The sequence below is a fragment of the Neofelis nebulosa genome, chromosome 12, assembly GCF_028018385.1.
Source record: "Neofelis nebulosa isolate mNeoNeb1 chromosome 12, mNeoNeb1.pri, whole genome shotgun sequence".
NCBI lineage: Eukaryota > Metazoa > Chordata > Mammalia > Carnivora > Felidae > Neofelis > Neofelis nebulosa.
In genome coordinates, this window is record NC_080793.1 from 37,104,420 (window position 1) to 37,131,279 (window position 26,860).

Genomic DNA, 26,860 nt, shown 5'->3' on the forward strand with positions numbered 1-26,860 from the left:
CGCAGCCAGCGTTCCCCAATCAGACGATGTCAGAGCTGGAAGGGCTCTTACAACGCCTCTAACACCACCCGAACTTTGCGGCTGAGGGTCACTGAGGCTCAGAAAGAAGACAGACCTTTCCAAGACTTGCAAGTCCAAGCCTGAACCAAAGGGACCTCTCCCTTTCACTTCTCTTTACCCTGAATGAGCTTCTTAATATCCTTTCTGCCTCACATCCAAAGAAGGCACCCGGGTCAACCCGACCTCCCTTAAAATCTGAGGGGCACTGACCAAGACATGGTCCCCTAACAGGGGACCGAGGGACAGATTCGCCACCAAAGCTCATGTAGCACATGTAGCCCCTATATGTCTTTGATGTGCAGTTTAAGTACCAATTCCTATTAGGAAAAGGTGAGGGTTGGAATGCTTGTGTATCTAGATACGGAGAGCCTTGAATCTCAGGTTGAGTTTAGATTTCGTTTGAGATATAATTTGGAGGTGGGTCCCCACTCCACCTCTTACCCCCACAGCTATTTTGGGGAATGTTTGAGAGGGTCCACTGGTTTTCAAAGTGCCTCTCTTTCTCTTTCTTTCCCTCACCTTTTCCCCTGTCTCTGTTACTGAAATAATACCTTCTGTTCTCCCTCCCCCCCCTTTTTTAAAAAAAAGCATAACCACAGGTATGAATGTAAAATTCCTTAATATTATCAAATATCCAGTAAGTATTTAGATTCCCCTGTTGTCTTATCATTTCCTTTTACAGTTTTTCAAGCTCCAAACAAAACCTATATATTGAAATTAGTTTATACGTGTTTTAAGTCCCTTTATATCTACTCTCTCTAAGTTTGCAAAGGGAAAATATAAATAAATCATGATAATCTTTCTAAAACATTTGTTCTGATGACAACTCCCTGGCTTCAAACCCTGAGAGGCCATGTCTTTCTTATAGGATAGAATGATGTACAGTTATTTAACATGGTGTCAGAGGGTCTTAGTAATTGGACCCAATCACCTTTTCCAGCTGCATCTCCACAACTTCCCTGCACTTCTGCCACCATGCTTTCAGAACCTCTTACCTTTAGTTCAAGACCTTTGAGGTGCTTTCACGGCTCTGTCACAACACCTACCTCCTCTGCACACAATTCCCCAGTTCCTGTGGTAACCCTCTCAGCTGAGGGAACTAAGATAGTTGCTCTAGGCCCAGCTGTGCCCTGGAAGGACCTGAGCAGGTAGTGGGCTCTGTATAAGGTGAGCAACACATCTTGCTTTGCTTGGGACTGTCCTGATTTTAAAACTGAAAGTCTCATATCCCAGGAACCTCCTTAGTCCCAGGCAAAACGGGACAATTGATCACCGTAGTTCTGTGCGCCTCAGAAAATGTAATAGAAAGGACCTGTAAGGAGGTTTCCATATGGGAAGATGGAGTCATTTAGGTAATAGATACCACTCCCAAGATAATTCAATAGGTAGACTGTCATAAGCCATGCAGATGGGTCATTAGACCCCTGGGTCCCTGTATTAGAGTCCTAGGCTGCCATAACAGAGTACTATGAACTGGGTGGCTTAAGCAACAGAAATTTATTGTCTCAGAGTTCTTGAGGCTAGAAGTCTGAGATCAAAGTGTTGGCAGAGTTGGTTCCTTTTGGGAGCTGTGAGGGAGAATCTGACTCATGCTTCTCTCCTAGCTTCTGCTATGTTACTGGCAGTCTCTGGCACTCCTAGGCTAACAGACGCATCACCTTCATCTCTGCCTTCATCTTCACATGGAATTTTCCTTGGGTGTGTGTTCAAATGTATCCTTTTTATAAGGAAAGCAGTCGTATTGATTTAGGGGCCCACCCCACTCCAGTATGACCTCATCTTAGCTAATAACATCTGCACTAATCCCTATTTCTAAATAAGATCACATTTTGAGGTACTAGGGGTTAGGACTTCAACATACAAATTTGAGGGGAGGCAGGGACACACAGTTCAACCCATAGCACTTCCTAAAGGAAAGACCATCTACTCGTCCTATCAGAAATCATTGACTCTGAAGGAGAGGCTGAAGAAGGGGGAAAAGGATAAAGAACTAGTCAGTTGCCGTTCAAAGATCCTAAGTCTCCCAAGAATAGGAGTGGTTGGGCGCACCTCTGTTGACTCACAGAGGCGATACCTGGAGTCTATGCACAAAAAGAAGGCTTGAATACTTGGAGATCTCTTAGCTATAGAATCAGAAATGACTTTATTTCCAGGTAGTACCTATGAGATATGGCAGCAAAGCTGAGGTCCTCCCACACCAAAAGATAGCTGACTGGCCACTATATCCTATACAGAGCACAAGCGTGGGAGGGGCAGAGAGAGAGGGAGACACAGAATCATAAGCAGGTTCCAGGCTCTGAGCTGTCAGCACAGAGCTGGATGCAGGGCTTGAACTCACGAACCACGAGATCATGACCTAAGCCAAAGTCAAACACTTAAATGACTGAGCTGCCCAGACACCCTTATTACAGTCTATCTTCAAATAATAATTATCACTTCACGTAAAATGTATGAACATGACAGCAATATGATTCCATTTTCCCCTTATCTTTTGTGCTAAAGTTGTCATACATTTTGCTTCCACACGCTGTTATTATTTTGCCTTTTTAAAAAGTTTTATTTATTTATTTATTTTGAGAGAGAGAGAGAGAGAGAGAGAGAGAGAGAACAGTCAGGGAAGCGGCAGAGAGAAGGAGAGAGAGAGAATTCCAAACAGGCTCTACACTGTCAGCATGAAGCCCAATGCAGGGCTTGAACCCACGAACCGAACCTCGAGATCAGGACCTAAGCCGAAATCAAGAGTCAGATGTTCAACCGACTGTGCCATCCAGACACCCCTATTTTGCTTTAAATAGCCGGTTATGGGGCGCCTGGGTGGCGCAGTCGGTTAAGCGTCCAACTTCAGCCAGGTCACGATCTCACGGTCCGTGAGTTCGAGCCCCGCGTCCGGCTCTGGGCTGATGGCTCGGAGCCTGGAGCCTGTTTCCGATTCTGTGTCTTCCTCTCTGTCTGCCCCTCCCCCGTTCATGCTCTGTCTCTCTCTGTCCCAAAAATAAATAAATAAATAAATAAATAGCCGGTTACATAAACATGAGATTTTAAAATAAGAAACAATGTCTTTTATATTTACTTACATATTAAGCATTTCTGATGCTCTTCTTTCAAATTTTAGATCCAAATTTTTCTCTGGTATCTGGAGGAAAGAAACTTTTTAATTAAGAACACAACAGGTTTAAAAAAACAGACAAAAAACAAAGAACAGGGCAGGTTCTGTTGGTTTTAATTAGCTAGGATCCCATACTTTGTTTTTAGGAATTTATGCCCAGTAAATTTCTGAAGTTACTCCTTAATGAAAATAATTTTTCTGGGTTTGTTTAACCTAAATACATTTTACAATCATGAACTGATCTATCTTGATAAGGAAGAGGTCTGTTTTGCATTCTTTAAGACTTGATGATATCTGGCTTTATACGTATATAGTGCACCAATTTTAAAAATATTAACATATTTTTATTTCTGGTAATGCCTTCTCTAGAACTAAAACATGCGGGTAAGGCATTCACCTCATCAGAGATGATTATTAGAGTAGAAAAGTAGACAGGACAATTCCTAACTTTTTGGTTTTAAAAATAGACCTTTGAAATTCCAGGCAGAGACAGTGGTCATTAGAGTAAAAGCTTTTGAGATGTTAGAACCTGGCCCCAAAGGCTGAGGGCATAAAATATTTATATGAACACAGACTTGGAAGAATATTCTGATAGACACAGTCCCGACTCCCCCCACCCCTGTCAGCCCCCAACAACTCACTCTGAGGGGGTGGGGAGGGATGCACTGGGGTGGGACCTAAAGCCCCAGAAAGGCTTGAGAATATGGGATAAGAGAGGATCCGAGCCTCACTCCTCACTTCCCATGGAGCTCAGGGAAATGGCACACTTCACTGAATTCCCCTGCATGCTGCATGATGGGAATGTGGACGGGAAACGGAGGCAAGTATGTCTTGTTCCCTGCTCTCCGGTTAGAGTGCCACAGAAGAGTGGCTGGATGTTTTCTGTGCCCTCTGAGAGGAGCAAGCAGGAGTGGAGAGCACACCGAGAGCCTGAAGAGACCTCAAGATCGGAGCCGAAAGGCTGTGGCTGTTGTTTTGAGTGATCTATATAATTGGATGCCAGATGGGAGTGCAGGTGTCAGCAGGAACGGATGATGACAACTGAGGACCAGATGTCCTGCCTTCTTTCCCAGTCCCAGCTGGTGGGTTCGGCTCTATATATGCTTCTGAAAACTAGGAAGGGTGTTGAGAAGCCTTGACTGAGCCGAGATCCCACCGAATTGACTAAGATTAAGTTTTAGTCACTTAGCAGAAAGGGGACTTGGAGAGACAGCTACCTGTCCATCAGCCCTTTTAGAAGTTGTTGCTTACAAGCAACTTTCCAGTCAGAGAAAACATTTTCTGTTGCCATGTTCACTGCTAATTTAGTAACTGGGAATATGGCTTTAGAGATCAAAGGAGACGCCTGTGCCTTAAAGGAGAATCTGTGTATCTGACATCTCCATTGGTTCCTATCTTGAGATGTCACAGGAGGAAGAGAAGCCCTACCCCAGGGCATCCAACACCAACACTATAAAATTCAGCATTGTGACCCTCAATCTGTGGCTCATAAAATACGTGCCAGGCTCCGATACATCCTCTAAAGATAGGAGACTGTGAGCATGAAATTGTCCCCATTCCCCACTCACCTTGTCTGTTTATTTCAGTAATTTCCAAACTTAGAAATATTATTTTTATTTTCTAGCTTATTTCAGTAATTTCCAAAGTTAAGAAATATTATTTTTATTTTTCAGCACTGGAATCTTTTTTCCAACAAAATCTTATAGAGTCCCGCTATGTAAAATAGAAAAAAAAAAAAAGTGCTGTTTTATTGTTACATTTCTTTTATCAGTTTAAATTTGTAACAGTTGCTTGGTTCAAAGATAATGTACGAAAATTCAAAGATAATAAGATTATGATGAACACAAAAAACCTGAAATCTGGAATTATGGACGATAAGTGCCTTCGTACCAGTTTCAGCCTCCAATTTATGTTTTGTTTTGGTTGTTTGCTGTGGAGAAAATTCTCATTCATGCAGATGAGTAGTTTGCAAAGGATCATGGTTTTTGAAATAGCTCGCCTTGCAATCTCAAAGTACTCTGTATTTACATTAGGTTGGTTCCTTGAAAATTTTTTTGTTTCAGTATTGATTCGTGAAAATTTATGTGCACACTTAAATCTGCACATGGCTGTTTAGAGCCACTTTATTCATAGTTGTCAAAAACGTGGAAGCAACCAAGATACCCTTCAGTAGAAGAATGGATAAATAAACTGTGGTCCATCCAGACTGTGGAATACTATTCAGCACTACAAAGAAATGAGCTATCAAGCTATGAAAAGACATGGAGGAAATTTAAAAGCATATTATTAAGTGAAATAAGCCAATCTGAAAAAGTTATATACTGCATGGTTCCAACTATATAACATTCTGGAAAAGGCAAAATTATGGAGACGGTAAAAAGATTCAGGCGCCTGGGTGGCTCAGTCTGTTAAGCCTTCGACTTTGGCTATGGTCATGACCTCACATGGTCTCGCCCCACATTGGGCTCTCTGCTGTCACCACAGAGCTTGTTTCGGAACCACTGTCTCCCTCTCTCTCTGCCCCTCCCCCACTCTCTCTTTCTATCAAAGATAAACATTAAAAAACAAAAGATTAGGGATTTCTAGGGATTAGAGGGGAGGGAGAGAGATGAAGAGGCAGAGCACAGAGGATTTGCAGGGCAGTGAAGCTATTTTGTACAAAACTATAGTGCCGAACACATGCCATTATACATTTGTCCAACCCCACAGACTGTACAACACCAAGAATGAATCCTAATGTAAATTATAACTCTGGGTGCTGATTGTCCATGTAGGTTCATTGGTTGTAACAAAGATAATCGCTCTGGTGGGAGATGTTGCTAATGGGGGGGGGGGGGCGATGGGGGATATGGGAACTCTGTACTTTCTGTTCAGTTTTGCTGTGAACCTGAAACTGCTCTAAAAGACAAAGTTTATTAATTTTAAAAATGCTAGTTTGACATTAAAATTCAGAAAAAAATAGTGGTTCACCAATAAGGTTAGATATCTGTTCAATTCCTTATCAGAAATGTGGCCAGACATGGGGGAAGGGAAGGGTAAAAAATAGTTTCAAACAGAGAGGGAGGCAAACCCTAAGAGAATCTTAAATACAGAGAACAAACTGAGGGTTGATGGGGCGGGGGTTATGGGAAAGAGGGGAAAATGGGTGATGGGCATTGAGGAGGGCACTTGTTGGGATGAGCACTGGGTGTTGTATGGAAGCGATGAATCATGGGAATCTACTCCTTCAAGCCAAGAGTGCAGTGTATACACTGTATGTTAGTTAACTTGACAATAAATTATATTAAAAATGAAAAGAAATGTGGTCAGAAAAATAGCACCTCACATTTATGGTTCATCCCCAAACTATTTATGATGTGATGTTATTACTGTGTAACAAGTTGCGTGTTCATTTGTTATTGTGCGTTCAGCTAGGACACCATGATGAGAACACGCAAGGAGCAGATGATTCTGAGCCTTGCCCGGCACTTAATTGAGAACAGTTCTTAATGTGTACTCTCTGGTACAATTATATATACACGAGCGGATGTGCATCAACCCAGATTAAAGAAAAGATCAGTGCAGAACTACACTTTTTCTAATCAAGGACACATTTAAAGAAGATACAATAAACACACAGAGAAGACAGGAAAAGACATATTCTGTCTATACAAAAGGAAGTCAACTCAATGGCACCCATGCTAACATGATAGGGGGGCCCAGTGTGTAAAAAAAGTCAAAACGTCTCAAGTTTGCATGTGTCCACTGTCTTACTACCTATTAAAAGTTATTTGGAATATAAATATTTTAAAGAAATACTTGTAGAGTCTGACAAACTTCCATTTGGTTGTAGTTTGATACTTGCTTGATCAGTCTATATTATTCAGGAGTTTTGCACGATGTATGTTTGAACTTGTCTATTTTCATTCTGATACCTTCTCTCTTCCAAAATAATGAATCACAGTCCTTTCCACAGCTGGAATAAATATGCTATTCTGTTCTTTTTTAGATTTTTGTAATCACAATGGTATTTGATGTTTAATTCGAATGCATCAGAATCCAACAAATGGTGTGACGTGTGGATCGGAGGCAAACCTTCATCCAGTTGAATGTTGTTGCTGCCCACTACTAAAGAGTGATTTTTTTTTCTTCGCGCTGTGAATTTTGATCTGAAATATATGTATTTAATTCTTTTTTTAATTTTATTTTTTAAAATTTACGTCGAAATTAGCGTATAGTGCAACAATGATTTCAAGAGTAGATTCCTTAATGCCCCTTACCCATTTAGCCCATCCATCCTCCCCAAACCCCTCCAGTAACCCTCAGTTTGTTCTCCATATTTAAGAGTCTCTCCTGTTTTGTCCCCCTCCCTGTTTTTATATTATTTTTGTTTCCCTTCCCTTATGTTCCTCTGTTTTGTCTCTTAAAGTTCTCATATGAGTGAAGTCATATGATTTTTGTCTGTCTCTGACTAATTTTGCTTAGCATAATACCCTCCAGTTCCATCCACATAGTTGCCAATGGCAAGACGTCATTCTTTTTGATTGCCGAGTAATACTCACTGTGTATGTATATATATATATATATATATATATATATATATATATATATACCACTTCTTTATCTACTCATCCATCAATGGACATTTGGGCTCTTTCCATACTTTGGCTATTGTCGATAGTGCTGCTATAAACATGGGGGTGCATGTGTCCCTTCGAAACAGCACACCTGTATCCCTTGGATAAATGCCTAGTAGTGCAACTGCTGGGTCGTAGGGTAGTTCTATTTTTAGTTTTTTGAGGAACCTCCATACTGTTTTCCAGAGTGGCTGCACCAGCTTGCATTCCCAGTATTTAGTTCTTATAGTTGGAACTTTCTGGTGTCTCAGACACCACTGGTTTTATAAACCTTTAAAAAGCAATGGTATTGCGGTGCCTGGGAAGTTCAACCGGTTAGGTGTTCAACTCTTGATACCGGCTCAGGCCATGATCCCAGGGTAGTGGGATGGAGTCCCGTGTGGGGCTCCATGCTGAGCATGAAGCCTGCTTGAGATTCTCTCTCTCCCTCTCTTGCTACTCCCCCCACTCAATCTCGCATGTGCACACTGGTACACATGCACACACTCTCAAAATAAATAAATAATAAATAAATAAATAAATAAATAAACTTTAAAAAAGCACAATGGTATATAGTTCAGTAATTGTTACTTTGTAAGAAGTTCAAATCTGGTAGGAAGAATCTAACATTGTTTCCTTCAAAACATCTTTGTATTGTTCAGTTGTTCTTCGCTAACAATTTATGTAGCTCAGTGGAGTCTTTGAGGGACTTAAAAACACTAAATAACTACATTTCTGAGCCCAGCTTTCCGATTGGCCTTACCCACATGTAGAGAAATGGAAATATTTGGAGGTAGAGCCCAGGGTATACATATTAAAGAGAGTCTCCTGTTGATACAATTTGAGAGCTTCCACCCTCAAAATTAAGGTCATTTTTAATGTATTTCTTCTCCCTTGCTTCTCCCTAGAGTTATTCCTGGTCAATCACCTTGTCTTCCTCTGTACTCCCAAAACACTCATAATTTTTTTTTTTCTTAACTCTGTCATGTTTGGAATTATGTTTGTTTCCAATCATTTGATATTTGTTACTATTGCAAATAGCACATTCTTGTTTTTTTTCCCTTTTGTATATTGATGGTATGTAGGAATACAATTGATTTTTGAGAAGCTATTTCTATCTCCTTACCTTTTCTGAACTCATATTACTGCTAATAGCTTTCTGGTTAATTTTTAGAAATATAATAACTGTGTCTTCTGCAAAAGTTGGTATGTATTTCTTCCTCTGCTGTATTTATGCCTCTTGTTCTGCCCTTGACCACGTTGTATATCTGTTTGCACTTGACTGCACTTTGGAGCTGTTTGAAATGGGGAATGGCTAGTTTCTGGTCTCACGTGTAAGAAGCTTGGCCGTCAACACTCTGTTGACAAGTAAAAAGCCGAACAAACTGATATATCACCACTTCTTAGATCCATAAGAGAAGTGAGGTCACAGGGCAACTGCTGCTCTTGGCACTGGAAAGACCAGAGTCGGTGGCTGAGGCCAAAGGACTTGGTGCATGTCAGGAGACCTCTACGAGGGAGCTGCTTCCCTGCCTCTTCCTTCACTCCCTTGGTCCCGGTCCCACGTCTCTGAGGGCCGCTACTCAAAGTGTGGCCCGCAGAGCAGCAGCATAGGCACCCAGGAACGTTTCAGAGATGTAGAGTCTTGGGTCCTACCTCAGACTCGCTGAATCCAAATCTGCATCTTCACAACAGCCCTAGGTGACTCTTGAGCACGTTAAGATTCCAGAAGCATTGGCGCCCGGGTGGCGCAGTCGGTTGAGCGTCCGACTTCAGCCAGGTCACGATCTCGCGGGCCATGAGTTCGAGCCCCGCGTCGGGCTCTGGGCTGATGGCTCGGAGCCTGGAGCCTGTTTCCGATTCTGTGTCTCCCTCTCTCTCTGCCCCTCCCCCGTTCATGCTCTGTCTCTCTCTGTCCCAAAAATAAATAAAAAACGTTGAAAAAAAAAATTAAAAAAAAAAAAAAAAAAAAGATTCCAGAAGCACTGATCCCCGAGGCTTGCAGGAATGTCCACCAGATGGCAGGTTTGCAGCAGGCACAGGTAGCCAGGGCCACACATCAGCCACCCAAGCCTCCTTCAAACAGTGCCCGAAGTGGCCTTGGGAATTGGGAGCCATGGCCCATGAACTGTGGAGGGGGGAACCCAGAGGGGACCCGTAATCCATGAGTGACAGGTTGTGAGCCCTCTGGGCTCTCCCTAGGTGTTTTCTCATGCATTGTCTAGTGAGAGGGATGGGAGGATACACTCGCATTTAACAGGCAAAGAAACTGAGGCCCAGAGAGGGAAAGAAACTCACCAGTGGCGAATGGAAGCAGAATTGGAAGGCAGGTCTCAGGCTCCCTGGCCTGGGCTCACAGCACCTCTGGACGGGCCTGGCAGGATGGCTCAGCCCCAGGGCGTGCTGACCTGAGCAGCCTCCATGCCCACCTCTCCATCCTTCCTACCCGGGTTGCTCTTTCAACTGCTCTCTCATTTTCTTCGGGAGTGCTAGCAGCAGCTGTTGTAATGATTCAATTTGGGATACTAATGGACTTTCCACAATACTCAGGTTCCTGGACTTAAGCCCCAGGGGAACAAAGCATCAGCCTTAATTGGGAGCAAACAGAACCAGCCCTGGGCCTCAGAGGGTCCCTTGGGAATCTTAATGGTTCCTGAGTCTACAGCCAGTACCAGCTGTGAGCCACCGACTCGTCAGTGAACTTTCATCTCCATTGGTTTAGTTTTGCTCTTTTAGTTATACGAACAAATATTCACTTGCGTAGGCTCCAGTAAGTTTTTTCTCATTTTTCCCCCTAAGAACGTATTTGAGTTGATTAGGGAAATCACCTAGAATTCATGAGCAGAAGTTTTTATAGAGTTGGGGCTGACTGAGCCAGAACACTGTGTTCCCAGACTGTAAGGAAAATGTTTTAAATGGGGTGGGGGAACAAAGGGTTACAACAATGCTCAATTCCATCCCTCTTATTAACTGTTAGTAAGACTTGCTCTAACCACATTGTTAACGCAGTGAGTCAGATGAAGCAGAGATCACGAAACAAAGGAAAATGCAGAGGCGGACAGCATGGAGAATGAGAGATCAACAGAGACACCAACACAGGGCCCCAGACTCTCCCTGGGTCCCCTTGCCCATCCTCTCCTGGGGTGCAACCACTTTCCTCTACTTGCTGGCATCCCTGCTCACCTCTGGTGGTGAGGAGGGTAGGACTGTGGTCCATTCAACGAGAGTAGGATCCTCATTTTACAGATTTCCAAGGAGAGAGGTTCCACGGTATCCCCTCTCACTGTCCCCAACCCCAAAGAGAAGTTCAGCAGAGACTGCTGTTCTCTTTCCTCTCTCCTGTGAGAAAGCCCACCAGAAGTCCTAATCTCTGCAGGCAGTGTTGGTATTTTATATGCAATACTCCATGAAAGGAACCTCTGCCACCACCCAGAATCTGGGAAAGAGCAGACTCTTTCAAGTGCAATTGCAAATAGCACAGACGTACCTTTGGGAGTGTCCATGACAAAGGACCTGAGATCTGATCACAGGGGCTTATGTTCAGGGAAATCTAAGTACATACGTGGAAATACTGATAATCACCATCTCCTGTATGTGTCGTGTGCCACATATAATAAACACAGGGGACTGGGGGTTGAGGAAGCAGCACAGGGCAAGTATGCCCTAGGGGCCATGATACTGGAAGGTGACTTTCACAAAGTGGCATTTCACCATCCCTAGTCTCATGCTTGTAGCCTGGGGTTAAAATCACTACCTTGGAAGGTCAGCTTTGGAAGGACCTCAAGGCCATCCAGTCCCAAATTAACGCACGGCCTGGGAGAGAGACAGCAAGGCCCAGAGAAAAGAGCTGGGAGGGGCTGCTTCTCCAACAGCCAGACCACTGTCCCTCCCACTGTCATGTTTTGTCATTAGTTCATCTGGGTTTTGTTTGTTTACTTGTTTGCTTGCCTATTTGTTGTTTTGTTTGCTCGTTGGTCTTTAATATATGCCTGGCATCATCCCACAAAGGACTGAGATAGCCCCAAACTACACCCAAGGCCAAACAGGTGAGAAAATGGGGCAAAGGAAAACTAAAAGTAGAAAAATTATAAGACTGCAAAGCCAAGGAGGAGTAAGATTCACCTCAAAGGGCAGACCATCAGGAGGGCTTCTCAGGTGCAGAGTTAAGACATGACACAAACATATCAGGGACAGATGTGAACCTAGGACAAAAACTCAGATGTACAGGAATATTCTTGTATTCATTTTCTTTAATCAGATTTAGTCTGACATTGAGCATACACTTGGCCAGGCTGGGAATATTCTGCTTCAACATTCAATAAGAGGCATTCTACCCTCCTAGGGGTTTCCCAGAATAAGCCTCACGTAGGGCCCAGAAAATGGTGGACATTTGTCAGCTGCTCTTCCAGGGTCCATTGCCCCTCTACCACTTTCTTAACAACTCCAGATTTTCCTTTGTGTAGCAGCCATAGACTTAGGTTAGACTGACCCCACCTTCTGTTTCAGAGCAGGGGCTGCTGGTCTAAGATAATCTGCATAATCTTATCTCACCTGCCACTGTGATTGGTTTGCAGTTTGCATCCATTGGTTGGGTCAGAGCAAACTTCAGGACACTCGTTCTCGGGTTGTAGGCACCAGTGGTTTCTATCCCATAAATGAATGTGGAAAATGCAGGTCCAGGACTACAGCAGCCATCTTGTGACCATGAGAAGAGTCAGCCTGAGAACAAAGCTGACACATGGAAGAGTGAAGAGTCTAGAGAATCTCAGAGCAAAGGAGCTAGAGCCTGATTAACTTTGCCTGAGGTTGGCCCTACTTTTGGATAAATCCACAGTAGTCTTAAACCAGGGTGAGTAGAATTCTGTCTTCTGTACAGTTGAAGATCTCCCACCTAAAATGACCTCCAACCTCCATGCTGTTAGGGCTGCAACCCAAAGAGTCCAAACCTGTAGCTCCACAGCCCGTCATACCTGTGCCATAACCAATGTAGAGCAACTCTTACTAATGGCTGATGATAGCCATGCAACTGAGGATTATTATAACCCTTTGCTTTCAAAGGGTTTCAAATGGTCCAAAACATTTTTTGGACCTCCTTATTGTCTGGGCACCCCCATGGTGTTTGATGCTGTGAGTCATATAGTTTGTGTGGGCAACAAGAGATTGAGACCTGCTGACTCCCAGCCATGTAGGACTGTACCAGTGTGTGATTAGACCTGGGGTATGGGTAGCGGAGTGCAGACATCTCTCTGTGCTTCCTCAGAGTGTTCCATACTGAAGGTAAGAGCCCTTTTTTACTGGGGCCAAGACTTATGGTGAATTCTTGCCAATGGTGCTATCAGCCAATGGTACAAATTTTATTTTTCATGTTATTCTTACTGAACACAGGCCTCTAGGATAATATCAAAACATGTACAGTGATGAACAATTCTACATAGGGCCTCACAGCATATTCCAAGAGCCCAGTTCTACTAAAACCAGATTCTGTGTCTATCTCTTAATTTTGCACACACCAATGAGGCTTCACAGATATGCACCAGTTTCTGGTGGCAGAGAATCTAAGATTTCACTAGCATAAAACAGCTCTGACATGTCACTGTGGTTGTGCACAAAGCCAAAAACTAGCCAACATTTCTAGAACTGTGAAGGTTCTTTCCTTCTAGGTTCATAGATAGAAGCTTCCATTAGTCAATGGAACAATGGGTGGGTGGGTGAGTAGATAGAGAACCAGTTTACTTTTCAGCCTTAGTCACATGGTCTACAACATGGACCTTACAAAACTCCCTTCTCTACTTTGGGTTACCATTTTCCCATGAACACAATGAGGAGTTTGGAGGTCTTGCATTCTGGCAGTCTGGAATTCTTTGATAGTCACTCAATCAGGTATTATTGATGTACCAGGTTCTTCACGGCAGCCTTCACATCCTTGTTCCTTAGGCTGTAGATGATGGGGTTGAGCATGGGGGTCACCACCCCATAGAAAAGGGAGGTGAGCTTATCTGAAAGGTCTTGCTTATCTTCCCCCAGGGGGTCCCTGGATTTGGGCTTCCCATACATGAAGAGGATGGTTCCATAGAAGACGACCACAACTGTGAGGTGGGCAGAGCAGGTGGAGAAGGCCTTTTTCTTCCCCTCAGCTGAGGGGATCCTCAGGATGGTAGCAATGATGAATACATAGGAGACAAAAATGAACAGAACTGGGACCCCCAGGAAGATCACATTAGCCACAACCATGCTGATCACATTCATAGAAATGTCAGCACAGGCCAACTTCAGGACAGCCAGGATCTCACAGGTGAAGTGATTGATGACGTTGTCCCCACAGAAGGGCAGCCTCATAGCCTGGGATGTCTGAACTACAGAGTTGGTGATACCAGCTGCCCAGGAGCCAGCAGCCATGGGTATGTATATAGCCTTGTTCATGACCATAGAGTATCTCAGGGGGTTACAGATGGCCACATAGCGATCAAATGCCATCATGCCCAGAAGGACACACTCTGTAGCTCCCATGGCAAAAGAGAGAAACATCTGCCCAAAACAGGCTGAGAAAGAGATGGTTTTCCTGGGGGTCAGGAAGCTGTCGAGAATGAGGGGGACAGAGGAGGTTGTGTAGCAGATGTCCAGGAAGGAGAGGTTCCCCAGGAAGAAGTACATGGGCGTGTGCAGGCGGGAGTCAAGGATGGTCACCAGGATGAGGACCCCATTGCCCAGCAGGATCACCAGGTACATCAGTAGAATGAGCACAAAGAATGTTTTCTCCAGCCTTGGATGGGCTGAGAGTCCCAGGAGAATGAACCCCACCACAGGGGAGGTCTGATTGAACCTGTCCATCGTACATCTCCTCTGTCACCTGCAGGAACTCTCTGAAGTCAATTTCAGCTCTGACTCCAAAAGCATCTGGGCAGCAGGGCAAAAATCCCAACCCTGCTGATCAACTGGAAAATAGCTCTGACAATTTGGTCATCTTTATAGAATTCTAGGAAAAACGTAGTAGAGAAGAGTATTTAACTTCTGCTTCTAGTAAGAATGAAAAGATAATTTGGACTAACTCTCCTGCATATGACAATTAAAAAAAAAAAAAAAGCTAAGGGCACCTGGTGACTCAGTCAGTTAAGCATCCAACTCTTGATTTTGGCTCAGGTCGTGATCTCAAATTTAATTCATAGGATCAAGCCCTTCATCGGGCTCTGCACTGACAGTGCCGAGCCTGCTTGGGATTCTCTCTCTGCCCCTCTCCAGCTCACACACACGTGCTCTCTCTCAAAATAAATAAATAAACTTAAAAAAAAAAAAACCTAGACAACTATATAAAACACTGTGTTAAGCATGAGCGAGGTTGTAAAACAACAAAGAGCCACAGGGTCATGATTCTGGGAAAGAACAGGGATTCAGAGAAGTCCAGCATTTGAGGCTATGTGTCAGCCGAGGCATGTGCAGCGTCTGGAGGTGGCTACTGAGAGGCTAAGAAGCACTACCTCCAGCCTCCTGAAGGAGGGGACCGGGTTTTGAAGTCCACGGCTCACCGTGAAGGGCCTCTACCGAAACCTCCTCCCTTTGGTAGGGGATCCCAAAGGGCAGGACCACAGGAGTAAATCAGAGGGAAGCATTTGTTTACAAGTGCTGTAGCTCAGCTTCAAATCTTCCCCCAAAATTGGATCTTCCCTGAAATTGGATCGAGGTGGTCCCAGATTTTTGGTGCTTCCAAATATCAGAAGCAAATATAAATGCAGGCTGAAGGGAAGTAACGTCACCCCAGTCTTCTGAATCACTCCCACAAAGAATTTTGCAAATACAACATCTGGCGCACATTAAAAAAAAAAAAAAGAAGAAGAAGAAGAAGGCATGCAGGAGACAAGACAACATAAATTAAAACCAACAGGAAAAAACCAGGAAATCGAGCATCCCTCTTCCTGGGGCAAATGAGAGCCACCGGCTCCTCTGCCCTGCTGTCACCTTTTGAGAGAATTAGCTCAGACCACAGTGCCACGGTCTTAACATCTTGTCGATCCTTTTGTACATTTGGGGCAGCAAATGGGCCCCTTGCACGCAGTGGCCACACTGACGGAGAGTTCAGACTGCATATCCCTTCTTTTCTTCATTCTCCAGCTGCCTGCACCAGAGGCACTGGCTTCTCCCCGAGACTGTTCACAAAGCCCCACATCCCACTCTGTCAGCTCTTCTTTCTGGAAAGCTTGACTCTCTCCTCAGACTTCTGAGAGCTCCCCAAGCTGGGATTTATTGTGAACCAATTAAAAAAAAAAACCCACTTGTAGGCAACACTGAGGGTGTTGGGCATTCAGTTCTGTGTGCTCCATATCTAACATATTCATGAACTTCCCAGGCATCCATCTTGCCAAGTTCTCTCAGCAATCGAGGCCCGCCCTTGATTATGCACGGGCACATCTACCTGGGGAGCTCAGAGACACTCCTCCAGTGGTTCTTAACATTGTAGCTGTGACCGAATAAGTGCCATCAAAATTCAGTTCAGGCTGACACATTTACTGAGCACCTGCTTTGGGGGCAGGCATAATCCTAGGTGGTGGGAACACAACAATGAAAGGCAGAGCCCATGACCTCAAAGAAAGAGCTCAAAATCTAGCGGGGGAAGTAGATATGCAAACAGTCACGCAAACAAGTAATTACAGCAGCAGCAACCACAATAATCACGCCAACGCTACTGACGATGGGCTTTAGGATCTATTTAGCAATGTGCTCCCTTTCCAGTGCAGATAGCCCTACCACCTTCTTCCTGGTCCTCCAGCCTGTGCTTGATGGCCTGAGTGATGTGGGACTCTGTGCTTCCTGATGACGATCGTTCCCTTTGAAGTTTCTCCTTGGATACTGGGCTGAAATCTGCTCCTTTGCAACCTTAATCCCTCTTCCATGTGCCAGCCCTCCAAATATCTACAAATCCCTTGGCTTTAGCATAAAGATAAACAACAATCTCCCTTTTTCTGCCAGCATCTTAAAAACACTGATATATCTCTTTGAAGCAAAGGTACCATCCAGGAATTGACTACAAGGCCACTCAGTACTGAGAATGGCTCCCAGCGTGGGGATGGCTCGGATGCCCAGGACACACTACTACTTGTGACATATGTGCTGGGGCAGTAAATCAGTCCCAGCCTGAGTTGACCAGTCCTCTCCCAAGAACCCGGATTGTGTGAAGAAAATATTCCCTTCATGCCATCATCACCAGATCCAAAAACCTGGCTCGTGATTATTACTGTCCTTTGAATCATTAACTACAGAAGAAGAAGAGTCCTCCCCCACCCTGGTTTTAATCAAGAAGGGACACCTGAATGTGGACAGAAGACTATGAGCTGTGAGGTCCTGGGCAAGCCCTATTCCCTCCGCACAAAGTGGGGTGAGAACAGATGGTCTCTCTTACAAAATTTTGCAACTTGTGGGGTCTATTTGACTCCATGGGAATAACACCATACCAACGAAGGGGCTTCTCTATTCCGTTACAATCAAGTCTGAGGGCAGAAATGAAGCTTGCTAATGAAAATTTTGGTATGATCAAAACCTGCACTTACCTGGATCAGAAACATGGTGAACACAAATGATCCGTTTGTTTCCTAAGGGTTGGGAAGAGGCCACATGTCAGAAATAGCAACACTGGGTCTGAAGTGCCAGGGTGAGTTCAGAACATGTGACAAGGCAGGTGAAATGTCCAGTCAGTCCTTTCCCCTCCACCTGCCTCGTGCGCTCAGGGCACAATTTCCAAAGGACTGGCCATCGCCTTTAGAAGATAATTTAAATTACAGTCTGTTCTTTGGGACCATTTTAGTCCCTGAAGTCATTTAAAGTTCGGAAAGTGAGTTATACTCAGTCTAGAAACTTTGTATTCTTCTGGGATAACATCCCCAAGATCCAATTATGCTGAAGGCACAGAAGGAAGTTTGCTGCCTGCTTCCTTTTTCCCTCCCACCCCTCCTCCCTTCTTTCCTGTCTCCCTTCTTTCCCCTGAACATCATAACTCCATTAATAGGGTCCAACAGCCTGCTGGGCAGTGATTCCAGGACTCATTCAGATCCCCAAGTCTCTTCTGCTGTGCGGTGGCCAAGCACCATCACCCTAAGTCTGTGCTTTGGCAGTGGTTTTTAGGAGCCTGACTGGAAGACTTATACTTTCCCTCTAAATTTTCAACTCATAGGATTAAGCAACCTGCTGTGTTCTTCCTCAGTCCTCACCCAGCATCCATTTAAATCACCGCCCTTTCAGCTTTCTTTCATTTGTGCATGTGCTCTAAAACCTCTTGAAAGTCACTGACAGAATGTGGCCAACAACAGGGATGGGTCCAGAGAATGGGTACATTCCTTTACTCAGCCAACAATCGTTGAGTGTGCCCTGCCTGGAAGCAGAAATGTACAGAGTAACCGCGGTCTCTGCCTTCTGGATTGCGCCCTCTAGTGGCAAGAGAGGAACATGAAAAGAAAATGACCAAACGAGGTAGGTGGCGCGGGAGAGGGAGAATGCCCAGCTCCTCGTGAGAGTCCAGAGGGAGGCAGGGGCCAGACTTCCTGGAGCAGATGATCCAAAGCCCATCGTGTGCTGGAACTGACTCGCCAAATGTGTGCATCTCCTCCCAACTCCCATTCAGTGACTTTGTTGGTTGCCTGAAATTGGCCATCGTGGGAGTGTTTACAACACAGAAATCAGCAAATGCTCCAGACCAGGGCTTTTTGACCTGGAGATCTGGTTGTTAAACATTTACCAGCATACCACTGGAATGAGTGAGTGACAGTTGACCTGACGGAGGGGAGTGGGAATCGTCCCAGGCAGAAGCAGCTGCATAAACAAAGACACAGAAACGAGAAAGAGCCCCCAGAGTGGGGAGCGACCAGCCATGCAGTATTGTAGGCGCATACGAGGCAGGTGCTGCTGATGGGGAGGAAGGCAGGACTGGACTCTGGTTTGTCTTTGGGGGCATGCTGAGGAAAGTCCTAACTTTCTCCCGTAGGGGCTACTGAGGCACTTAGGGATCTTTTTTTAAAGTAGATTTCATGCCCAGTGTGGAGCCCAACACAGGGCTTGAACTCACAACCCTGAGATCAAGATCAGGGCAGAGATCAAGAGTCCGCCGCTTTACCGACTGAGCTACCCAGGCGTCCCGAGGCACTTAGGGATTTTAAGTGAAGGTCTGGCAGGGTCAGATTTGCATTTGAGGTTGATCCTTCTGAGCACAATGTGGAGGGATACAGGGCGCAGGAGGACAGAATGAAAAAGAGAGGGAAACACTGAAGGCAAGTGAAGATAAGGACATTAACTAGGAAGGGATTGAGGGGCGGTGAACATGGAGATTCAAGGAATGTTTGGTAGATGCAAAATACAATACTAGAGTTTGGTTGCATAGAGCAGGCAGGAAAGAGGGCAGAGTCGACATCTGTCGCTCACATAACGGGTGGATGATGGCAGCACCACTGAAGTTCACTGACCAAGTTGCTGGTTTTAGGGGAGAGGATGAATTCATTTGGGGGTAAAGTGTGTTTGGGAGAGATGAGGGAGATGTGCGTGCAGGACACTCGTGGACTAAATGCCTAGAGTGGCTGGCATTGCTCTGCCGTGTCTGGATCCAATTCCAGCCGTGCTACCGTAAGAGACTGCTGCAGTGTCTGCAACATGAGTTCATGGTATCTCCAGGACCTCCCTGACCTCTGGGCCGCGGGGGTCCCACTCACTCTAGTGCGCAGACGCTCTGAAAAAGTGGATCCTGAGGACAGAAAGACCCCAGAGAAAGTGACCCAGAGGAGGGCAGCAGGGGTGTGAACAGTCAAGGGTCAAGGGTCAGGAGTTAAGGGCCAAGGAGACCGAAAGCGCAGCTGACTCCAGGGCGGAGGAATTGCAGCAGCTGCTCTGACCATTCATAAAAAATACCTCCCTCCTGTTTGATTGCTTAAAAGGAATAACCAGAATTCCAATCCTAGGAAAAGTCTAGATAGACGGGTGCCTCTCAGACATTAGTATGCAGGAGAATCCAGAGGACCTGTTAAAACAGAAATCAGAGGGACGCCTGGGTGACTCAGTTGGTTAAGTCTCTGCCCCTCCCCTCTGACCCGCTCACGCTCTCTCTCTCTCTCAAAAATAAATGTTAAAAAGGGGGCGCCTGGGTGACTCAGTCTGTTAAGTTTCTGACCTCTGGCTTCTGGCTCAGGTCATGATCTTGTGGTCCATGAGTTCAAGCCCCACGTCGGGCTCTGCAACCGACAGCTCGGAGCCTGGAGCCTAGTTGGAATTCTGTGTCTCCCTGTTTCTCTGCCCCACCCCTACTTGCACTCAGTCTCTCTCTCTCTCTCTCTCTCTCTCAAAACTAAATAAACATTTTTTAAAAATGTAAAAAAAGAGATTAGAAGGGGCACCTGGGTGGCTCAGCCAGTTGGGCATCTGACTTTTGCTCAGGTCATGGTCTCACTGTTTGTGAGTTCGAGCCCCGCGTCAGGCTCTGTGCTGACAGCCTGGAGCCTGCTTCCAATTCTGTGCCCCACCCCCGACGCAACACCCCACACCCCCCCTGCCCCTCCCCCACTCTCTCTCTCTCTCTCTCTCTCTCTCAAAAATAAATGAATATTAAAAAATTAAAAAAAGAGGGGCGCCTGGGTGGCGCAGTCGGTTAAGCGTCCGACTTCAGCCGGGTCACGATCTCGCGGTCCGTGAGTTCGAGCCCCGCGTCAGGCTCTGGGCTGACGGCTCGGAGCCTGGAGCCTGTTTCCGATTCTGTGTCTCCCTCTCTCTCTGCCCCTCCCCCGTTCATGCTCTGTCTCTCTCTGTCCCAAAAATAAAAAAAAAAAATAAAAAAAAAAATTTAAAAAAGAGAGATTAGGAAAACACATACACATACACAAACAGAGGCACACATATGGACCCACCACCAGAGATTGATTCTGTAGGTCCAAGGAGGTGCCCAGGAATCTGCATTATTAACAAGTTCCCAGGTGATGCCAGTGCTGCCTGTAGTCACCCTTGAGTAGCACTGGGCTAGATTTCTTACTAGATTTGAAGTGGTTCTGAAAATGTTGCTCTTCATTTCTCCTCACTGCCTAGGGAAGCCCCAGACAGACCAGCCAGGGGATATTTGAGTTTTAGTTGGCCAAGACAAAGCTTTGTGTGTCAGAAATATCCTTATTCCATGCGTTTGTGTGTGTGTGTAAACGTGAGCTTGCCAAAAATGAGTGGAGCTGACCGAAGGGGTAGACTGAACCCCAGTAGCCCCAGCATTTCCTAGAGAGGCATCTGTTAATTGTGGCTTCCTGAGGACAAATGTGGACACGACATCCCATGGAATTCACTAGATCTGTGACCAGATCCCCAGCCAAAACTTTTCAACGTTGCCCAAAACACTTTGAGATTGTCAGGAATCATTCTAGCACATTCTCTGTGAAGGCAGAAAAGAACCACCACCGTTTTGAGATAAAAACTGGGATTGGAGTCGAGTGGTATAAGGTCGGAGAAACAGAACTTCTCTGAAGATGGTAAAGGGAGGAGGCGGAGGGAGAACCTGTCTCCATGAGAGGACCAAAGCTTTGCCTCTTCATGGAGAGGAGACCACTCCATGCAGCGAGCACTAAGTGGAGACAGACAACAAGTGTGTAATTTCTGAAGTCTGAATGCTGGATTATCCAAACAGCATTTCCCTGATTCGCTGCTTCATTCCAGGAAGCCTCACTTACTGGTTATACCTATGTTCTCTTTCCTCTTATGTTGTTTCCATGCTTTGTACCGTGAAGCACCATGGCCCCAGGACTCACCTGACTAGACCAGGCAGACACCTGTCTTAGGGGCAGTTAACGTGTGAACTCCGTGATGGCCTATACTGCCTGATGACTAACCAAACCCCTTAGATCTGTCTCTCAGGAGCTTGAACTCAAACACCAGGGCATAGCAGCTGGTATAAGGAAGGAAAGAGAGGAAGGAGAAACCACAGTAACACAGAGAAGGCTGTGGGAAGCTAGGCTTGTGGTAGCTCAAGTCGAGTCAGAGGGAAGAGAGTAGGGGGTATTTTGTCCCAGCTGGAGTCCGTGAGGCACATCGGAGTCCCCAGTGTGGCAGAGCCCTGGAGTTGGGGGACACAGAGCTCTGCCACAGAGGGGCCAGCGGGAGCCACTCAGGTTGACATTCCAACACCTGTCCGACCACGAGGCTTACCTGCACCGCTGTTCCCCCACAAACTCTGAAACATCCCCTCACCCTGAGGAAGCCAAGAGTGAAGGAGGAAAGGCTCCTAGCACTTAGAGAGCAGAGGGCAAAGATGTCAGACATCACGAATACAAGGTGCTCTGGCCCAGAGATGGAGGGTTCCTCTACCTGCTCACATCCAAGTATCCCTCATACCTACCTCAAGGGATCCTGGGGAACCTTAGGTAAGACGAGATTTAGAAGTTATAAATTAACGGTAACTCATTAATATCGACATCTCACCATTATCTCAAATATAACAAATCCAACAGGCCATAAACTCCTCAGTCACAGACACGATTTCTTAGTCATATCCTTATTTCTAGTAACCAATGAGCTGGGCACTAAAGATATACCAAAACCGTAGCGTGAAACGTCAGAAACAACCCTGCAGCCACCCTACCCCTACCAGCCCGGACAGCCTCTCCTCCGTAATCATCCGGTATTTTAGCCACTGTTGGTTCTTCTCTCTCCTGCACCTCTCACCCCAGATCTGTCTCTAAATCCCACCATTTCTTCCTTCTAAATGTCTCCTTCTGTCCCTCTCTCCCCCATACCTGTTATCTTCATCCTGGGCTAGTTCTACGCGCTCCTCCTGTGCACAGCCTCCTGGAAAACTCTGTGGCCCTGTCAGCCATGCCTTGCTCTCTAGATATTCCTGCGGTGCCTGCCATTCTCTGAAGGCAAAGGCCCATTTCTGGTCATCATGTCCCCCGCTCCTGCTCTCTGGTACTTGGCATTTTGATACTTGACATGGTCATAGCGATTGTTCAGAGTGGTGGGCATGTTAGTGAGAACAAGTGAGAGAGAGAGAGAACGCTGGGTCATGGAATGGAGGGGAGGAGATGGCTGACGGGCAGGGAATCTATCTGGCCCAAAGTTCCCAGGAATATTTGAATCACTGAGGCCCAGTTCTTTTTCCTTCTAGGCTCTCTGGGGACAATGTCAGAACCATCTTGAACCGATTATCATGATCAAAACCAGGGGAACTCTGATTACCTGGCCAGAGGATGTTCTAAGCTGAGACTTCCTTGTAGTGAGAGGGCAGCATTGGGTAGACTTCACAACATTGCCTAATTGGGTCTATGGGATTGAAGTCTAAATTCTGAGCCTCTCACCGAACTTTAAATTGCTTCTGGGATAGGGCCTGGCCCCAAAGCAACCCAGCATTAATTCCTGAGAGAGTCATCATGGGGCCCCCTGGAGAAAGTGTGGAGCCCAGAGAAGAGGATGTTGGGTCTAATAGCTGCATGGCTCACCAACTCACCCTGGGGTGCAGCTTTGCCTGGGCTGAGGTTCCTGGCCGGTCCTCATCCTCGACACTTAACCTTTGTCTCGTTGTCTTACTAAGCCCCAAGGTCCGGCAAAGGCACAGTGAGTAGCTGTAGCTTCTATGGGCTTTGACCTGTGGCTGTACTTTGGACCCCTCTATACCTAGGGTCATTTAGAGACACCAGGAAGTCAGACAATAGTTAAAGAGTATGTGCCCATATTACAAATGTGCATCTACCTGTTGCTGGAGCAGCTCTGAGAGATAAGGCCTGTATGGCCTGCTTGGTTATGGCTTGGTAGCATCCAGATGGACAGATGACAACAGAAACAGTCATTTCGCCTTGCTCCTGTAAACTGGCAGCCTCCCCCCTCCAGTGGCTTCCCTTCCTGCGAGCAACAGGCCCAGCCTAGATGTCACCCCACGCTGGGTAAGTTCCAGGTGATGTTTATGGCCAGCTCTTCACCAGTTGGGAGGGAAGAAAAGAGGCTGAAAAGAGAGTGCAGGGTGAGGCAGGGAGGGAAAAACTGGGCTGGGGGACAAGACAATTATTTCTAAAGCTCTGAAGTCTGCTGCTATGACAAGGGAGCAGGTCTGTTTTGCATGAGCCCAGAGGAGTCTTTGGGCCCGTGGAGGAAGGAAGAAGTTAGAAAAAAAGCAATCAACAATATATTGATATATATTGACAATAATATGGGAGGATGCGAGCCCCCATGTTGTTCAAATGTTCTGCAGAGGCAGAGAAATTACTTTCTGAGGAGAGGATCACTGTAACAGGTGGGTTAGGGAAGGGGACTGGACTGGTTTAATATCTGAAGGTTCTGCCAAGCTTCAAATTCTGCACTTCCTGGTACTAAAAGAGCTTTTCTCTAAAAATGATTCTCTCTTCATTCCACATATCCCGAGATAACTTCTTTTGGGCACTGTATCATTACCAACTAGAAGAAAGTACCCTTTCTTTGGGGCCATGTGCAAGTCACAAACCTCTCTCCAGACCTCAGTTTCCCCACCTTAAAAAATTTTTTTTAATATCTGTTTATTTTTGAGAGAGAGCCAGAGTGTGAGAGGAGGAGGGGCAGAGAGAGAGACACACACAGAATCCGAAGCAGGCTCCAGGCTTTGAACTGTCAGCACAGAGCCTGACGCAAGGCTTGAACTCACAAACTGTGAGTCGGGCGCTTAACTGACTGAGCCCCTCAGGCACCCCTCCCCACCTTTAGAGGTCAGTGATTCCCAAGACTGGTGTGGATCAGAAATATATGAGAAACATTTATTTAAAAACTATGCAAACAAAAAATTGATCTCCAAGATCATCTGCAAATGTAGGACTCAGCAATCTGTATTTTTAACCAGCAGTCAGGTCACTCCATGCTGTTTTAGGCACTCTGCTACAGGGCCTGATCACACCTGGTGTTCCTAATCTCTTTGGCAGAAAAACTGTGATGATCTACACTGTGGCACTGAATATTCTGGCAAGCTGAGTAAATTTACATGTGATGATGTCTCCAAAGCATCTCAATGGCACTGGATGGCACATGACTCAAGACCCCGCTCAACCTAGGCTGGGGGTGTGTATTATGAATGGGCTCCGACTGTCAGCTATGATTATATTCCTTGGGCCCAAGGTCCAGAGCCACGGAGGTGCAGACAGGTGAGCTGTGGTTACGGGAGATTTTGGTGAGTGCTCCATGTTATAGGTTCCAGAAAGTCAATTGGGTCAGATTATTCAGAGAAGAAGGCCAGGATCAGATAAATTGATTCATACCGACTAAACTCAGAAGATACTGAAGTGTAAACCACACACTGTGTAAGAAATAAAACGGTTACAAATATGAGTAACTTTACATTTGCAAGCCAGCACATTCTCTTCCTATAAAACTGTTTGTATTGGGAGTCCAATTATATTAGAAATTTCCTGGGCAAAGAAGAACTAGAGCCAGAGGAATGGGCAACATGACTCAATGGCCTCTGTCACTGAGCTGGGATAGCTTGTGGTCCCAATTGTATGAGAGAGACAGAATTAGTCAGAGGCTCCTGTTTCCCTGGAAAGTGTGGAAGACACACAGCATATGCAGACACACAATTTTTGCTTTAGGTATGTTAATATCAAAATGTCTTTTTTATTTCATTAAATTTCATTAGATTTCCAAGTTCTGCTCTAGATGCTTTTGACTGCTACACAGCCTTACTTGAGATTACTTGGTTTTGTAGTTGAATCCCATATATAGATTGAGTTTGTTTGTAATTTTAGGGACATGATGCTGTGATCCCCATGTACTGACTCAAGCAAGCCATCAAAAAACCAACAAGAATTTCTGCCTTCAGTATTTTTAGGGATAAAGGAGAGAGTTTGAAATGGAAGCATCCAACCAATCTGCTGTGACAGAATTTGTTTTGCTTGGCCTCTCTGCCCATCCCAAACTAGAGAAAACGTTCTTTGTACTCATCCTGTCTATGTATCTGGTGATCCTGCTGGGCAATGGGGTCCTCATCCTGGTGACCATCCTTGACTCCCGCCTGCACACGCCCATGTACTTCTTCCTGGGGAACCTCTCCTTCCTGGACATCTGCTACACAACCTCTTCAGTTCCTCTAGTCCTGGACGGCTTCCTCACTCCCAGGAAAACCATCTCCTTCTCAGGCTGTGCCATGCAGATGTTCCTCTCCTTTGCCATGGGAGCCACAGAGTGTGTGCTTCTGGGCATGATGGCATTTGATCGCTATGTGGCCATCTGTAACCCCCTTAGGTACCCTGTGGTCATGAGCAAGGCTGTCTATGTGCCCATGGCTATCAGCTCCTGGGTGGCTGGTGGAGCCAACTCCTTGGTGCAGATCTCTCTTGCAGTACAATTACCCTTCTGTGGGGACAATGTCATCAACCACTTCATCTGTGAGATCCTGGCTGTCCTGAAGTTGGCCTGTGCTGACATCTCCATCAATGTGATCAGTATGGGGGTGGCCAATGTGATCTTCCTGGGGGTCCCAGTTCTGTTCATCTCCGTCTCTTATGTCTTCATCATTGCTACCATCCTGAGGATCCCCTCAGCTGAGGGGAGGAAAAAGGCCTTCTCCACCTGCTCTGCCCACCTCACAGTCGTGGTCGTCTTCTACGGAACCATCCTCTTCATGTATGGGAAGCCCAAATCCAAGGACCCCCTGGGGGCAGACAAGCAGGACCTTTCAGACAAGCTCATCTCCCTCTTCTATGGACTTTTAACTCCTATGCTCAACCCCATCATCTATAGTCTGAGGAACAAGGATGTTAAGACCGCGGTGAGGTACCTGGTGGCTCAGAAACGCTTCACGCAGTGATGCTGGGATATGTCGTGACCCACACACTCTGATTCACTTGAGAAAGTCAATGCAAAGTGATGCTAGGTGAGGGGCAAATTGAATTCAGAGCCATGCTGCTCATAGTGTGGTCCACGGAGCAGCAGTGTTAGCAGCACCTGGGAGCTTATTAGACATGCGGAAGGGGCCCATTCCAGACTTAACTGAATTGGAATCTACATGTTAACAAGATCCCTCAGGAGATTCATGTGCATGTTAAGCCTTGAGAAGTACTGGTTAAGAGTGTACAGTGGGTGGTGTGGCGAGTGTACTGCCCAGACCCCTCCTCTCTCTCCCTTAGGGGCTTTGGCTCCTGTTACCCTAGCC

General features: G+C 45.8%; 2 protein-coding genes across 2 annotated transcripts; one reads left to right on the top strand and one right to left on the bottom strand.

Annotated features, from left to right (window-relative positions):
• Nucleotides 1–13,476: 13,476 nt before the first annotated feature.
• Nucleotides 13,477–14,749, bottom strand: LOC131490845 (olfactory receptor 13C7-like). Its single transcript, XM_058693291.1, has one exon. It carries the CDS (start codon nucleotides 14,587–14,589, stop codon nucleotides 13,645–13,647), a length of 945 nt encoding a protein of 314 aa, XP_058549274.1. The 5' UTR covers nucleotides 14,590–14,749; the 3' UTR covers nucleotides 13,477–13,644.
• A 10,731-nt stretch (nucleotides 14,750–25,480) lies between these two features.
• Nucleotides 25,481–26,674, top strand: LOC131490846 (olfactory receptor 13C7-like). Its single transcript, XM_058693292.1, has one exon. The coding sequence runs from the start codon at nucleotides 25,559–25,561 to the stop codon at nucleotides 26,513–26,515; it is 957 nt and encodes a 318-aa protein (XP_058549275.1). The 5' UTR covers nucleotides 25,481–25,558; the 3' UTR covers nucleotides 26,516–26,674.
• Nucleotides 26,675–26,860: the final 186 nt, after the last annotated feature.

What these genes read in the sequence shown, in the direction of transcription:
- LOC131490845 (XM_058693291.1), bottom strand. Translation starts at nt 14,589, where the DNA reads ATGGACAGGTTCAATCAGACCTCCCCTGTGGTGGGGTTCATTCTCCTG.
- LOC131490846 (XM_058693292.1), top strand. Translation starts at nt 25,559, where the DNA reads ATGGAAGCATCCAACCAATCTGCTGTGACAGAATTTGTTTTGCTTGGC.